Here is a 15,460-nt window from a genome sequence, read left to right as displayed (position 1 = left end):
CTAGAGTGGGAACTGTGGTCTGGGGTATGACTATTTGTTTTCCCCTGTTAATGTCACTTTATTTTTACCCAGATGTTTAGTTGTTAGCATGTTGTTTTTGAGTCAGCACAAATGAGAATGTCCTCACAGCCTTGCCAGCACTTTTTTTTTTTGCAAGAAAACTCTATACCACTTTATTTCACCCTTTATCCAAAAATGTAAAAAGTGCTTAAAATGTGTAGTAGTCCTGAGCTTCAGATGCTAACCTCTAACCTCAAAGGCAAGTAGGGAGAGAGGGTCAGGACAGTTCAGAGTTCCACTCCTGGAGAAAAGGGAAGCCCACGGCATGGTAGAGGACTCGAAGAACATCAGGACTCTATGGAGAATGGGGCCCCCTTTCTCCTAGCACCAGCCCAAGACCCCACCCCACCCCTCCCCTCCTGTTCAGTGAAGAAGACATTTAATATTCCTGATACTTGTACAGCAACGTGGTACATGGTGTATATGGCAGGCAGCTAGCCGACCAAGGAGGGCTAGGGCCTGCCCCTGTTCCTTGGCAGGCAGATGGGGCACCATTCAGCTTCCTCGTTCTCCTTGCTCCCCTCTTCTTCGCTCTCTTCTTCCTCGGAAACACTGCTCACAGTAACAGTCTGGGGCTGGCCACCAGGGGCCCGCGCAGGACCAGGGCCTGACTGCAGGCGGAAGGTTCCAGGCAGTTGCAGCTGGCAGTCACTGACACTGAGCATGGGGTTGGCAGGACAACCCGAGGTTGGCCACGGGGACCGCAACCTCCTGGTGGTCATGGTTACGGGCCACAACTTCTACCACATGGCTCTCCTCCTTGGCCCCTTCGTGAGGCAGAGCATGGTCCAAGCCAGCACGTGCTCCGCATGGTCCTCTTCCTCTACCTCGAAGGTGAGTGAGCAGGTATGGCTGGAAAGATCGCAGTCAAAGAAAAAGCTATGCAGAGTGACCGGGGGCTGAGGCCCGCAGCCCCCCAACACCTCCGGCCCGGGCTCGGCTTTCCGGACCCCAAAATGCTAACGTTGCAGGAGCCCCCCTGCCAGCACTTTTAAAAAGTGGCTTTATTGAGGGAAAACTGTCATATAACAAATGGCATATATTCGAATTGTGCAGTGCGTACATTTTGAAACATCGTGAAACCATCACCACAATCAAGAGAGTGAACTCCTCATCCCCTCATAAGGTTCCTCTGGTCTCTGTGCACCCCTCCTCCCTCCTCATTCCCAAGCAACGCTGACCTGTTTCCTGCCACTACATTAGCCTACATTTCCTACAGTTTTATATAAACGGCGTCAAGCAATGTGCGCCTTTCTTTGGCCTCTAACTCTATCAGCTCCCAAACAGCTTCCTTATTTCACCCCCAGGCCCACCAGCCAAGGCTCCAGCTGGCTTGTCCACTGCTCCCCCAGGATCCGCTGCCACTTGTCCAGCTGCTTTCCAGGTCGCCCCCCCGCCGCCACCATGCCCCCCCTTTTTTTTTTTGCTTAGAAAACTCCTGTGTGGGCCTGGGAATGCTTGAATTTCTTCTGTGAAAAAGAACTCAGAGTGGTGCCAGCAGGGCATTTCCTGACTGATCAAAAACCTCGCCTCCCCCACTGCTGCTGTCTCCTCTCCTGTCCTTCCATTCTCGGGGGTATGTGCCCTTAAAGTCCCCTTTCATGCTATTTGAATGGGGCTTGGGGAGAGGAATAGAATCAGGGGGAAGCGTTTGCATCTGCCACCTTCCTGTGGACCTGAGGCTGCTAGTACGTGATGGACATCAGAAGTTCTGCGCTGGCTGGAGAGGGCAGAGAGGTCTGACAGCGCGTGAGACGCGGGGCTGGAGGAAGATACAGTCATCACTGGTCTGTGATTCACTAAGCGTAGGCTGCCCAATGTACCGGTTACATTTGGTTTTCACTAAAAAATTGTGTCCCCCCCCCCAGCCCCCTCATTTCTCCTTGTCTGTCAGCAGCTGCCTTGGGGTAACTTCTCAGGAGGAGACTGTGCCAGCCCACGGAGGGAGACGTCTTGCACAGATAAGAGACACTGCAGATCAGTTCAGGACGAGGGATGGTCAGTGGAGATCTCTCAGGAGTCGGTTAGGGATGGGTTTTTCGTCTGGGAGGAGGAGAGGGAGAGGGGAGGGAGCTGAAGAGGAGCCTGAGTCAAGGCCTGCAGCCAGAGGAGAGACCTTAGGAGGCTCTGCTGAGGAGGAGCAGCCTGAGTTCTGCAAGGAGGACTTTTCGGTGACCAGGTAGAATGTTCCTTCCTCACACAGGGAGGCAAGTGGCTGACAAGTGCGAGGCGGGGGGAGATGACCTGGGACAGGCTTGGGGAACAAGCTCAGGTAGGGACTACAGCGTTCTTATGGGTGAGTCCTTTCATCCCTGATCTTGGGATCCCCGATCTTTCATCCTGGACATGGAATCGCAGGCCTCCTGAGAGTGGAGAGTTGGTGGGAGGGGGAGGGTGTGTGGACGCCACCCTCAGCGGCCTCTGTTGAGGTCATGCGGAAGATGAGAGAGTCTTAGCTGACTGAATGAACCTTATTATAGCATTTACTTCCTTCTCTTTTGGTGAAAGGTCACCTTTTTTTTTTCTTGTAAAGGAAGTTCCACAAATATTTCATTCCCAGCCTTAGAAATAGCCAGCAGTCAAGACGATTGCAAACTCCCCGTGCTGGGGAATTTCCAAGGAAGTGAGGCAGGTTCTGGTGGAGACAGCGAGGTCAGAGCGGTTACTCAGTAGCAGCAGCAGGACCAGAATTTCCCCGCACGTGTCTCAGGCTCTCATTTGCCAGCTCAGTCCTGAAGTATTTCTACAGACAGAAAAAAAAAAAAATAGCTGTGGGTGAAGAATTCATTTTCCAGACTGGAGCTTCCGCCAGGCGCTTGCTGGGAGGCCTGACTTTCCCTGCTCTGCGATGGCGGATGCAAACGTCCCTCAGGTCATTACCAGGAAAGGGAAGCACGCGGGAGTCTATGCTGGAGCTCCATCCACTTAGGGCGATAGACAGGGACGAGTGCCAAGCGTGTAGACATTCTCCAGACTATTTGAATCCGAACATGTACTGGCGAGGAGTTGGCCAGGAATGTGAACGGCCCCTCCCTCCCCTCTTCCCGGCAGATAATCTGGAGCTCACTTTCTATGGATGCAGGGGCGGGGGGAAAAGGTGGGGAATGCTGCTGTCCTGGAGCCTCTGGGAGTAGCGCGCCAGAGTCTCACATTATTCATCCCTGTGAATAGCTGTGGTGTCACGTCTGGAACACAATTTTCTCACTGGCCCAAGATGCTTCTGTCATAGAGAGGAATTTGTGGGGGGACCAATATGTTACTAGCAGACACTTGGTTTTAAAAACATAAACATTTTACGTTGGAGAGAGAGCCTTGTGAATTAGGGCAGGATATGAAGAACCAGTACAAAGAGATGGAAAAGTTCGGGGTATTGGGTACATCTGCTTTCAGCGGGGTGCAGGGGAGAGGGCTAAACAAGAGGGACAAGTGGCTCCACCTTTGCCCAGCCCCACGCCCAGCTGTTCTTTACTGAGGCGATTAGGCAGGAACTCTCTCTTCCCCCCACAACGTGGAACCACCTGCTTTCCCTTCTGCTACGGTGGATGAGGTGGCCCTGAGGACGACCCTGGTCTTGGGCTCTGGCCTTATTTCCCCCTGCCTTCTCAGGCCTCTTCTCTCACCGACACCACCAACTCCTCCCTTTCTTCCAGCTTATTGCCATCAACTGTGAACATGCCCACATGTCTGCCGTGATGAAGAGACCCTCCCCTGACACCACCCTGCTTCTGTGTTCCGTCCCAGAGACTTGTACGTTTACTTGCTGTCTCCATGCCGGCATCACCCGATTCTCTCTACAGTCTGTAGCCACCATTGCCCTGAGCCCCTCAGGTCAAGGCTGCCATTGACCTCCATCTAGTGGCCATTTCGATGTCCTCATCTCTCCCTATCAGCAGCACAGGAGGCAGGTGATGGTCCTTCCTTTAAGAAGAGCTTCCTTGCTTTGGTTTCTGTGATGCCCACACCCCTGGTTCTCCTCCTGCTTCCCCTCTGCCCTGGCTGCCCTTTCAATCACCTTTGCTAGCTCCTCCTCTTAGAGCTCTCAATGCCGGCATGTCCTAAGCTCAGCTCAAGGTCTGCCTTCTTCTCAGGAGGTCTGATCTCGTTCCATTGCTTCCAGTACCTCCTGGGTGCTGTCCATTCCTCAGTTTACATCTCCAGCCTGGGCATTTTCTCTGAGCTTTAGACTTGCACACCTTTCTGTTTGACATCTTCACTTGAATATCGAATCGGTGTCCACAGTTGGCACACAACTACACAGGCATGTGCATGCTTCTGCACTTGGTGCCCTGCACGTGTAGACTTGGGGTCACAGTGTGCTCTAGCATGCCCCCACCCTCAGGTGAAAGTTTTTCCTTCCTGAAGTCAGCCCATAGAGTCTGAAAGAGGTGACTACCTCTTCAAATGCACAGTCACCTACACAAGCTACAGGGATCACAACAAATCAGCAAAACATGACACCAAAGGAGCACAGCAAACTTTTAGTAATTGACCCCAAGACATGGAGATACAAGCATTGCCCAACAAAAAATTCAAAAGTCATTTATCCAAAGGTGCTCAGAGAGCTACAAGAGAACACAGATGAACAGTTTAACAATATATTTACTCCTTTGCTTAATTTTACATTACACACAAACTTGTTTCAGAATCACAACACCCACAGCACTATTAACAACAAACCTACTAAACTACTAAGTAAAATTTAAGTTTCCTTTGCTGTTCTTTTGGTCCTTTTATCTTCAGACTGAAAGTACTGTAGCTAAGAGTTACTTGGAATCTTTCTTTTTTCTTTAATATGGTTATTACCCATTTGATGTATAGTTGAATTTATTTGTTTTTGTTTGTCTTCAACTTTGAAGTTAAAAAAATTCTAGTTGATTTATTTTTTGGTATTTTAATTATGAGATGTCTTGGTGTGGACCTCTTTGGATCTGTCTTATTTTGGATCTGTGCTTTCTGGATCTTCAGAAGGATGTCTGTTTCCTTCACTAGGTTGGAGACGTTTTCAGCCATTATTTCTTTAGGTAGGTTTTCTATCCCTTTCTCTCTCTCTTCTCATTCTGGGACTCCTATGATTCAAATGTTGTCCCAGAGGTCCCTAAAACTATTCTCATTTAAAAAAATTCTTTCTTCTTTTTGCTGTTCTGATTAGGTGTTTTCTGCTACCTTGTCTTTCAAATAGCTGATTTGATCCTCTGCTTCATTTAATCTGTTGTTGATTCCATCTAATATATTCTTCATTTCTTGACGGGTTCTTTTTAATGTTTTCTATCTCCTTTTTTTTATGCTTCCTATCTCATTGTTGAAGTTCTCACTAAATTCATCTATGCTTCTCCTGGGTTAATTAAGCATCCTTATAACCAGTGTTTTGAACTCTTTATCTGATAGATTGCTTGTCTCTGTTTCATTTAATTATTTTTCTGGGGGTTTGTCCTGGTCTTTCATTTGGGACATATTTCTCTATCTCTTCATTTTGGCGGTCTCTCTGTGTTTGTTTCTATAAATTAGGTAAAACAGTAACCTCTTCTGGTCTTGAAGCAGTGATGTTGTATAGAAGCACCTTTTTGTAGACTTTGTGTGTTGGGTGTGTTTGGCAGGCCAGCTGGAGCTGCAGCATGCATGGGCCACAGGGATTCCAGGGGGGCAAGCCTTACCCAGGACCTGTAGCTGTAGCTGAAGTGGGAATGGGCCAAGAGAAGTCCTAGGGGAAAGCTGTACTGGGACCACCTTGGCAGACTGGTTGGAGTTGTAACTGGAGTAGTTTCAGGACATGGGTAGTCCCGGGGTAAGCCACACCAGGACTGAAGCTAAAGCTGGAATGGGTGTGAGCTGTATAGATACCTTGACTGGGGCTGTAGCTGAAGTGAGTGTGGTCTGCAGGACATCTTGGGGACAAGTCACCCCTAGGTGGGAGCTGTAGCTAAGGGCAAGCTGAGGGGAATCCCGAGGGCAAGTCACACAACTGGAAGCTGAAGTTAAAGCAGGCTGCAGGGAGACCCATTTCTATGTGGCCTCTTTCTCATTGGTTGTGCAGAAACTCTTAAGTCAGCCCTCAGTTATTTTTCAGTGGTAAAAGCCCTGTGTGTCGGTGTAAATTCAGTGTGTTCCTGTGAGGAGGTGAGTTCAGGGTCTTCCTATGCTGCCATCTTGGACCAGAAGCCCACTTTCACCTTTTAAATTAATGTGCAGCTATTGCTTACTATATTAAACCCCACTAAGTATTTAACTCTTTTATGTCATAGTTAATTGAATTCCTTTAAGTATTTTAAATTATAAATTTAATGTAACTGCAAATTTAATATATCTGATTCTTTTAAACACTTCAAATGTAAGCCAGGGCAAACTTAAAAATATCTAATGAGCAAAATTTTTCTAAGCACTTAGGTAATGCCTATAACTCCAAAAATAAGCAAATAAACAAAACAAAAATGTAGTAAATTAGGCTTTGAAAATTCAAACACTTTTTACAAATGTACCCAAATTGTTTTCTACCCTTCTGATTAGAATCCAATCTAATATCAATTACACATTTCAAATTGAAATTAAAAAGTTAATATTTCAGATATTTAAGGTTTTAGTTTAATTTTTTTCCAGACACATTAAATAACAAAGACAGTATGTCAGGAAAATCTTAAAACTTATTACTAAACTTACTACAAAAGTGTTAAAGCTATGGGTTTTGTTTATCTCATCACTCAATGTTTTTCTTTTTCCCTTTAAATACTTTGCTGGTGTTGTGAACCCACTCAACACTGGGCTCAGATCAGACTAACCATCTCAGACAGCTTCTAGGTAAAAGATTCTGACCCTTAGGTTTCTGGGTCAAAGATTCAGGAATTTGATTTGGGCTATTGGCTTGAGAATCTGAGGCAGGGTCATTGGTCTCTTCTCAGATAACATGACACAAACCATAGAGTAACACAGTCAATTCTCAGAGTTGGGGTCAGGCTGCTAAATCAGTGGAAGGCTTTCTAGCTGTGAGTTAGTTTTACAACTCAGCCCCTTGGACCTCTTTCAAATGACACCTTTACCCCCTTTTTAAAATCTTAACTGCTTTCAATTTAATCTCAACTGATATAGACAGGTACATAAAATCATGTCTCTTATCTTTCATTGCTTTATTAAACTCAGCTAATTTCTTTACTACCTGATTTTTTTTCAATGTTTGCTGATGGTTACAATTCTATACTCATATTGATTAATGGGTGATTGAAAATCTCAGTGTTCTTATGCATTTACGGTTTATAATGGCCACTGCTCTCAGCTGCCATATAATAATGAGAAATGGGAGATGCCTCTGAGACTCTTCTAGAAGGGGTTGAAGATGCACTACAGCAAGTTTGGAGTTTGGCAGAGGGTTACTCCAAAGGAATGTGCCAGGGCCAGGGCAGCTCAGCCTGTCTGGTCTGAGAGTGAGAATGACCCTGCTTAGGGAGTCAAGAGAGGAGAACCAGGCTGCAGGAACAACAACCTAAGACTGAGTGTGCACTCTAGGAGCTATTTCATCCTGAAGGCAGGAGCAGTCAAGGAAGAGCTGCCATATATTTCTACCCCAGGAATTACTAACCTACCAGCATCTGTACCCAATTACATCTCTTCTCTCACCACCTCCTCCACAGACTACTCAAGGCTTGGCTCCTGTAATCCTCCCTTTTCTGTCTGGCATATTTTCTCTCTCCCACCTACCGAATGATTCATATGAACCTACCAATGTGCTATAGCAATTCCACCTTAAACATAAAAATCCTTATTTGATCCTATAGCCCCCTCCAGCTACCATGGGATTTCTGTCTCCTTGCTTCCTTTTTGTACTCACTTTTATTTCACAGCAAAACTACTTAAAAGAGTCTTGTCTGTACTCAATGGTTCTACTTCCTCTCCTTTCATTCTCTCCTGAAGGCATTCCAGGAAGGCTTTTGTCCTCAACCTCTGTCCTCCCTTTTGTTATGGCCACCCACCACCTCCTTCTCACAGAATCCAGTGGCCATGTACTTGACCCCTTGGGCCTGATGAACCTCTTACCCTCCACCCATTCTCTACAGCTGTCCTCTCCCTCTCGGGTTTTTCTCTTATCTGCTGTTCACTTCTCTTCAATCTCATTTGAAGGTTCCATTTCTTCCTTTCAGCTCCTTTGTATTGTTGTACCCAGGGCTCAGTCTTGGGTCATTCTTTTTTCTAGCTATACACTCTTGTCAGGTGCTCTCAGGTGGCCCATGGCATGTGACCTTCTACATTCAAGTTACTCCTGAGTCTGATCTCAAGGGAGATTCAAATGTTATATTCTCATGTATATAACTTGACCAAAAAACAACTTTTGTCTATCCCCTCCCCCAACACAATGCCTGCTCCTTCCCGAGGCTTCCCCATTTCTGTTAAATACCCACTTACCTGTGAGTCCCATGATTACTCTCTCTCTTTCATCACCCACGTTTACTTCAGCAGCTGTTTCTGTTGTCTCTGTGCCCAGAATATATCCCTTACCACCTTCTCTCCTATTACCCTCATTCAAGATACTATTATCTCTGGGGAAGTCCATTGCCATAGCCTCTTCACTGATCTTTCAGCTTCCACTCTTTTCTGTTGTTGTTGTTAATTCTCACTGGAGGATACTTTTTCCATTGATTTTAGAGAGAGCGGAAGGGACAGGGGGAGGGGTAGAGAGGAGAGAGAGAAACATCCATGTGAGAGAGCCTCATCAATTGGTTGCCTCTTGCACGTGCCCTAACCCGGGGTGGGGGACCTGCAACCCAGGTAGGTACCCTTGACTGGAATGAAATCTATGACCCTTCAGTTCATGGGCCAATGCTCTAACCACTGGGCAATGCCAGCCAGGGTTCTTGACATCATCTCTCCCTGCCCCCAGGGTCCATTCTTCATACAACAGCAACAGTGGTAAAACATATGAGATCATCCTTCCTTGATTAAGAACCTCCAATGGCTTTGTATGACACACTCAGTCCAAATCCTTATACAGAGACCTGGCCCTTGCCTCTCTGTCCTCCTCTGCAGCCCATTCTCCTTTGCTCACTCTGCTACAGCCACTTGGTCTTCTTGCCTTGCCTCATTCATCCAAGCCTACTTCCAATCTAGGGCCTTTATGTTAACAGCCTCTTGGCATGCTGTTCCCCAGATCTTTGCAAGATTGGCACCTTCTGTCAAGCCACATTCTCACAGGGCCTTCCTTCTCTGACCACCTCACCTAAAATAGTACCTTTCATTGCACCCACCCAGTTATTCTCTAGCCTATTGCCCTATTAGTTACTTTCCCACCACTGATGAAGAACTGAACCACAGGTGCTGGAGCTGATCACCTGACCCCACCCCCACCAACATTATTACAGAGGCATTATTACCAAGGTCAGAGGTCAGAATGAGCCCAGGCCTCCCACTTCTACCCCTATTCCGTGCAACAGGGCTCAGTTTGGTGTTGTCACTGCAGTCACCTGACACCCTGACATCAGCTGAGTTACTCCTGGCGTTCATCCAGGCAGGGAACACAGCAGCCACATGAGTATGGGAAGGAGGCTGGAGTGACCTTGCCCTTCTCCTACTCTCCAGAATAGATGGGAACAGCAGACTTCCCACACATCCCCAGTCCTAGGAAGTTTATTGCCCTGGGGTGTCAGAGGCCCTGGGGCACCAGACAAAGGGACTCTGGCAGCTCTGTTGGTTTCCATTTCTTCCAACAAAACTGAAAGAGCCCTGGCCTAGCCAATTTGACTCAGTGGATAGAGCCTTGGCCCACAGACTGAAAGGTCCCAGGTTCGATTCTGGTCAAGGGCACATACCTTGGTTGTAGGCCTCGGTTGTAGGCCACGGTTGGGGCATTTGTGGGAGGCAACCAATCAATGTGTCTCTCTCACATCAATGTTTCTCTCTCTGTCTCTCCCCCTCCCTTCCACTCTCTCTAAAAATCAATGGAAAAATATCCTCGGGTGAGGATAACAACAACAATAACAACAACCTGAAAGAGGACCTAAATAAGTTGTTGGTTAATAAATCATTAAATAACGATTTAAATTGATGATTAAATGGATGATGGATGACTATGTGATTTTGACAAGTAACTCATAAAGATTTCAAAGGGTTGAGTGACACTGCTGCAATGAAATTCCTCTCATTCCCATTACTCATGGTTTATACGTACAAGTTCTCCTAGCACTTACATTTGAAAAACCAAAAGAAGAATAGGATCAATGTCGAGCCCTCATTCTAATTACAAGTAATATATAAATATACAAACTACTTTTTAAAAGCTCTGTCTCATCAAGGTATATTGCTAATGAAAATCAACATTTGTAATAGAGCATGTTTATGTCTTTGTTACTTTGATCAATTGTGTACTAACAATAATTGTAATGATGACACAATGTGGAAGAATTTAAAAAAATCTAACATCCTATTGTTACATAAAATATAATAAATTAAATTTTGATTGAATACATTTTTATTGTCGCAAATAAGTATCCTAGGATGATCAGTAAAATGTTTTTAAGTACAATACATACTATATTAGTATAATATTTCACGGGGGAAATGAGGGGAAATATCAGTTCAAGGAGAAAAAGGAATGCTGTAAATTTTCTGACCATTAAAGAATTTGCTCATGTATTTTTAGGTGGTTGACAGTAGGAAACAATCACTACACTGCTAGGATTCTACTGGATGCATTTATGAAAGGGATGTAACAGTTTATATTTATTTATTTTTTATTTTATTTTTTTAAAAGATGTATTTTATTAATTTTTTACAGAGAGGAAGGGAGAGGGATAGAGAGTTAGAAATATCGATGAGAGAGAAACATCGATCAGCCGCCTCCTGCACACCCCCTACTGGGGATGTGCTTGCAACCAAGGTACATGCCCTTGACCGGAATCGAACCTGGGACCCTTCAGTCCGCAGGCTGACGCTCTATCCACTGAGCCAAGCCGGTTAGGGCACAGTTTATATTTAAATGTCAAATTTATAATATTCTAGGGATGATAACATTTGCAATTAACTATTTAAAGTTATGATGACAAATGTTAGATTCTACCCTAAAACATATATGTTGGTGGAGAGGTGAGGTCACAGTTTTAAAAATTGCTTGTAAATGGTGTGTAAGCTACAATATGGGAAAAACATCACTCGGCAAGGATTAGGGCCCTGGAAGGGCCTTCGGGGCAGGAACTGGACTTGCTGCTCCGACAGGGAGGCAGGTGGATGGGCATTAGGAGGACATTGTCTACTTGGGACAAGGGTTCCCCCCCGCCCCCCGGCTGGAGGGCGCCGAGGCTCAGCTCCATGCTTGACATCTCCTCCAGGTGTTCCTGATATGTTTCATTTGAAAGCCAAGCCATATTGTGTGTAATGCTCCTATCTGAACCTGCATTCCATATACTGTATTTTTCAGTGTATAAGACACTATTTTTTTTCTAAAATCGTTAGACTGAAAATTGAGGGGCGTCTTATACATGGAAGTCAGCCAAGGAGGGAGCCACATGGGTGTGTAGCTGCCCGTATCTTGTCAAACAGGCTTCCTCCAATCACGAGCCTTATTGTTACTGATGTCAGCCGATGCTCTAATTGGAGGTGGAGGTGGAGGTGGAGGTGGAGGTGGAGAGTGTGCAGATGCAACAAGGACCAGAGCGTTCTGAGCCCATAAAGATGTCAAAAAATAAATAAACAAATACCAGTAAGCGATTGTCTTACTCTGCAAAATTCAAACTGAATGTAATGAGCTATGCAAAAGAGCATGGAAATAGAGCTGCAGAGAGTCAATTTGGACCTCCTCCCACTGAGTGTAAGATCAGACAGTGGAGAAAACAGGAAGAACAACTCCTTAAGATGCCAAGAAAAAAGAAGGCCTTAAGAGGAAAATCAGCAAATGGGCAAACTTGGAGCAGAGGCTTAAGACTTGGATTATGGAGCAGCGCCAGAGTGGCTTATGTGTGTCAACCATTATTCAGTGGTGTCAGGCAAGAATGTTTGCAAGCGAAATGAACATTGTTGATTTTACAGGAAAGGCAAAATGGTGCTTCAATTTCACGAGGAGAGAAGGGTTGGCCATGAGAACATGAACAAAGTTAAAGTGATATGTTGCATAATAGCATAGTACTGGTATGTGAACATTACCTGTGGTAATTACTAAATAAAAATGTGTTCTGTTTTATGTTTAAAATACGGATTTTTTAAATTTTGGGTTGGAAAAGTTGGGGGCATCTTACATATGGAAAAATACGGTGTCCCCCTGCTCCAAGGACTCATGCAAACCCAACATTCATAGGCAAATTACATGGCTCCGGCGGCCCCTCTTGTGGCTGGGCTCCTCCCCAAGCTGAGGGGCAGCGTATCAGGATGCTCAGGTGCTGGCTGGGAGTCCTCAACCCTCACTTCCTGATCCTGGTGGTGGGTGAAGGATTTCATACCTATTTTTGCCTCTGTGGGCTGATGGGATAGGACTGCAGGGGATAGAGGGAGAGACGTGGAGAAAGAGAAACAGTGACCCTCTCAAACAGCCTGTGGGACCTGGCTCAGGACCTGGAAGGGAGTGGCCGGATACCAGGTACAGCTCACACGTTAGCCAGTCTCCTTTAGCAAGTGTCAGTAGACACTTGGGACATTTCCCATTTTTTGCTATTACAAGTGATGTGCAATGAGTAATGTTAATCATGTGTCATTTCACAAGGGTGTATGTCCACCTGCAGGATAAGTCCCCAAAGTGAAATTGCTGGGCCAAAGGGGATATGCATTTGTAATTTTTATAGTTATCATAAAATTTTCCTCTGAGGGAGTTGTACCTGTTTATACTCCCACCTGTAATGCTTAACAGTGGAGATCTTCCCACAGTTTTGCCAACAGGGTGTGTTGTTAAACTTTTGGTATTTGTAATCTGATAGAGCATTGGCAGTCAAAGTGCTATTACTTTGTCTGTTATAAGTAGTGCTGAGCTCCTTTGACTCTGTCCAAGATCTAATAGTATTTCCTTTGTGTGTGTGTGTGTGTGTGTGTGTGTGTGTGTGTGTGTGTTAATCCTCACCCAAGGATATTTTTCCATTGATTTTTAGGGAGAGTGGAAGAGAGAGGGAAAGACAGAGAGAAACATCGATGTGAGAGAGACGCATCGATTGGTTGCCTCCTGCACAAGCCCCGACCAGGGCCTGGGCCGGGGAGGAGCCTGAAACCAAGATATGTGCCCTTGACCAGAATTGAACCTGGACCCCTCAGTCCACAGGCCAACACTCTATTCACTGAGTCAAACCAGCTATGGCTAATAGTAGTTCCTTTGTTGTTGACAGCCTGTTAACATATTTTTGTTGGATTTTTGCCTATTGTTTCGTTCTTGTTTCTTCTAATGTTTAGAAGGAACTCTATATACCAAGAAAATTCTTCCTTTGTCTGAGATATGAGTTACCAAAGTTTCTTTTTGTGTTTTGGCTTTGCTTCTGGTGACTCCTGCAATCTTGGCATCATTCATTCTTACATCCCCATGCCACACTGGTCCATGTCTTTTTCTTTCTTTTCTATTTCTAGATGGGGGATTGCTGCTTGTCCTTGAGGCCTGACTTGTATGTTGCTCGGTGACCATCGTCCTTCACAGCAGATCTGTCACCCCCCTGATACTATATCACCTCTCCTTGTCGTGTTGCCTTCCTTTGCTTGTGTATCTCTCCTGTCTAACAAGGAATGCCTCACCTTTCTTGTTTCTGTGATCCCAGCCCCTAGTACATAGCATTTGCTTTATAAATGTTTGTTGAGTCAATGAACAGAGAAATTATCAGCAGCTGTTTCCTCAACCATCAGTCCTATAATGCTACAGCTGATCCTGTTTTCAGATGAGCCTTTTGCACCGAATATCCTTTTGTTGAAAAACAGAAAAGCAGGGGATGTGTGGGAGGTGGCCCTGCTGGGCAGGGATGTTTCCAGGTACTGGGTGGCACTCTGTGAGGAGTGGGCTGCCAGCTCCCCGGCCAGGCTCCCGTGCCCCCATTTATCTTCCCTCTTCTGTGTCAGATCCAAGAAAAGTCAATCACCACATGGGAACAATTTTATTTTTCAGTGAAATTTATTTCAGAATTATTGAAACAGTATCTTACTTCTCATTCACAAATATTCCTATAAAAATAATCTGAGCTTATTCAGCCTGGTGAAAGGACTCGATATAAAGACAGCACACTCATCCAAATCACATGGGCTCCTTAGATATTGCAGACTGGGACGGCTGCTTCCTGGCCCCCTTGAGCGAAATTAAATAGATGAACCCATAATAAATAAATAAACAGATTGTTTAAGTGGTTGCTCATTGGAAGCTGGGCGCAAAGGATAGAGGGAATCTGTGAGCCGAATGTGCAGTGGTTTCTGCCTGGCTGGCTTTGTATGAGCAGAGAGGCGAGAGGGTTGGCTCTGGGAAGAGGGGGCTGCTTCTCCCTAATTAATGTGGGGAAAGCGGCTGGGCTTTCCCCACTTTCCCACAGTGAAGTGCAGCCCCCTGCCATGTTCAAACCCTTCTGTACCTTTCTGCAGCCCTCGGGGTGACTTAGCACAGGTACAGGTCTCTTCAGTGAGTCAGGATTTCCATGGTGAAGTCAGTTATATCCTGGCCACCTTTAGTACTTCCCAGGAAGACGGGCGTCTGGTCCGCTTGCGAGGTGCTGATGTACCAGTTGGGGTACATGGCAGACTCAAATTCTACCTTGTCCCTGATTTCCTTCTTGTGGAAGATAAATCGCCTGTCTATCTTCTTCTTTGACTGACCGTGGGGGTCAAATGTCTGCAGTGAAACAGAAGGAAGAATTTCTGAGAGGGAAGGAACAGAGAGACTCTGGGGAGACGGTCCTCTGGGTCAGCGAGAGAGGAAACCGAAGAGCCAGGACCAGAGCCAGACTCCCGAGGCATCGCTGTGACCCCAACTTTCCATGTGGTGTCTGACGGAGCTCTTATCCTTTCCTAGAACTGAGCGTCAGATGGCGGGGAGCATACTATAGGTGGGCATTTTTTAAAAGTGAAAATTAGGTTAAGGCTTCCACTAGTGCCTCGTTTCCAGGGATTTTTGCTGTGTTTGTGTGTGTGTGTGTGTGTGTGTGTGTGTGTGTGTGTGTGTGTTTTTAAATTAAATTTTTGAATGGCTTTGGCTAAAACGACTTCAACTTGGAAATGAAGCTTTAGCTAAGAAATCTGGAAGGTGGGAAGAATTGTGATGTTGGGAGTAGAGTGGAGATGACAACAGGTGACAACTCTCTTGAATTGATTAATTTCCCAAAGTGTCATGTATCAAATGGAGCAGCCCTAGCACTGCATTCTCTGTTGGGTGTTGACTGGGCATAATATCATCAGTGAAATGATTTAATTTTCTGCGGTGGAAGTGAAAGTTGCATGCATTTAGCAATTGCATATTTACAGTTCTGCAAATTGTCAAGTAGATCTG

General features: G+C 45.6%; 1 protein-coding gene and 1 pseudogene across 1 annotated transcript in view; both read right to left on the bottom strand.

The window, feature by feature from the left end:
* Positions 1-512: 512 nt before the first annotated feature.
* On the bottom strand, positions 513-1,466 carry LOC102253058 (annotated as a pseudogene).
* Positions 1,467-14,082: 12,616 nt separating this feature from the next.
* Positions 14,083-15,460, bottom strand: part of IL1B (interleukin 1, beta) — an 8,755-nt gene continuing 7,377 nt past the window's right edge. Inside the window, exon 7 of the mRNA XM_005881813.2 lies at positions 14,083-14,806. Coding sequence (XP_005881875.1) covers positions 14,594-14,806 — 213 coding nt within the window. The 3' untranslated portion in view covers positions 14,083-14,593. The remainder of the gene's footprint in view (positions 14,807-15,460) is intronic.

Source organism: Myotis brandtii, unplaced genomic scaffold (genome assembly GCF_000412655.1).
Source record: "Myotis brandtii unplaced genomic scaffold, ASM41265v1 scaffold690, whole genome shotgun sequence".
Classification (NCBI taxonomy): Eukaryota; Metazoa; Chordata; class Mammalia; order Chiroptera; family Vespertilionidae; genus Myotis; species Myotis brandtii.
The sequence above is the reverse complement of the archived record's forward strand: the minus strand, read 5'-3'. Positions and strand labels throughout refer to the sequence as shown.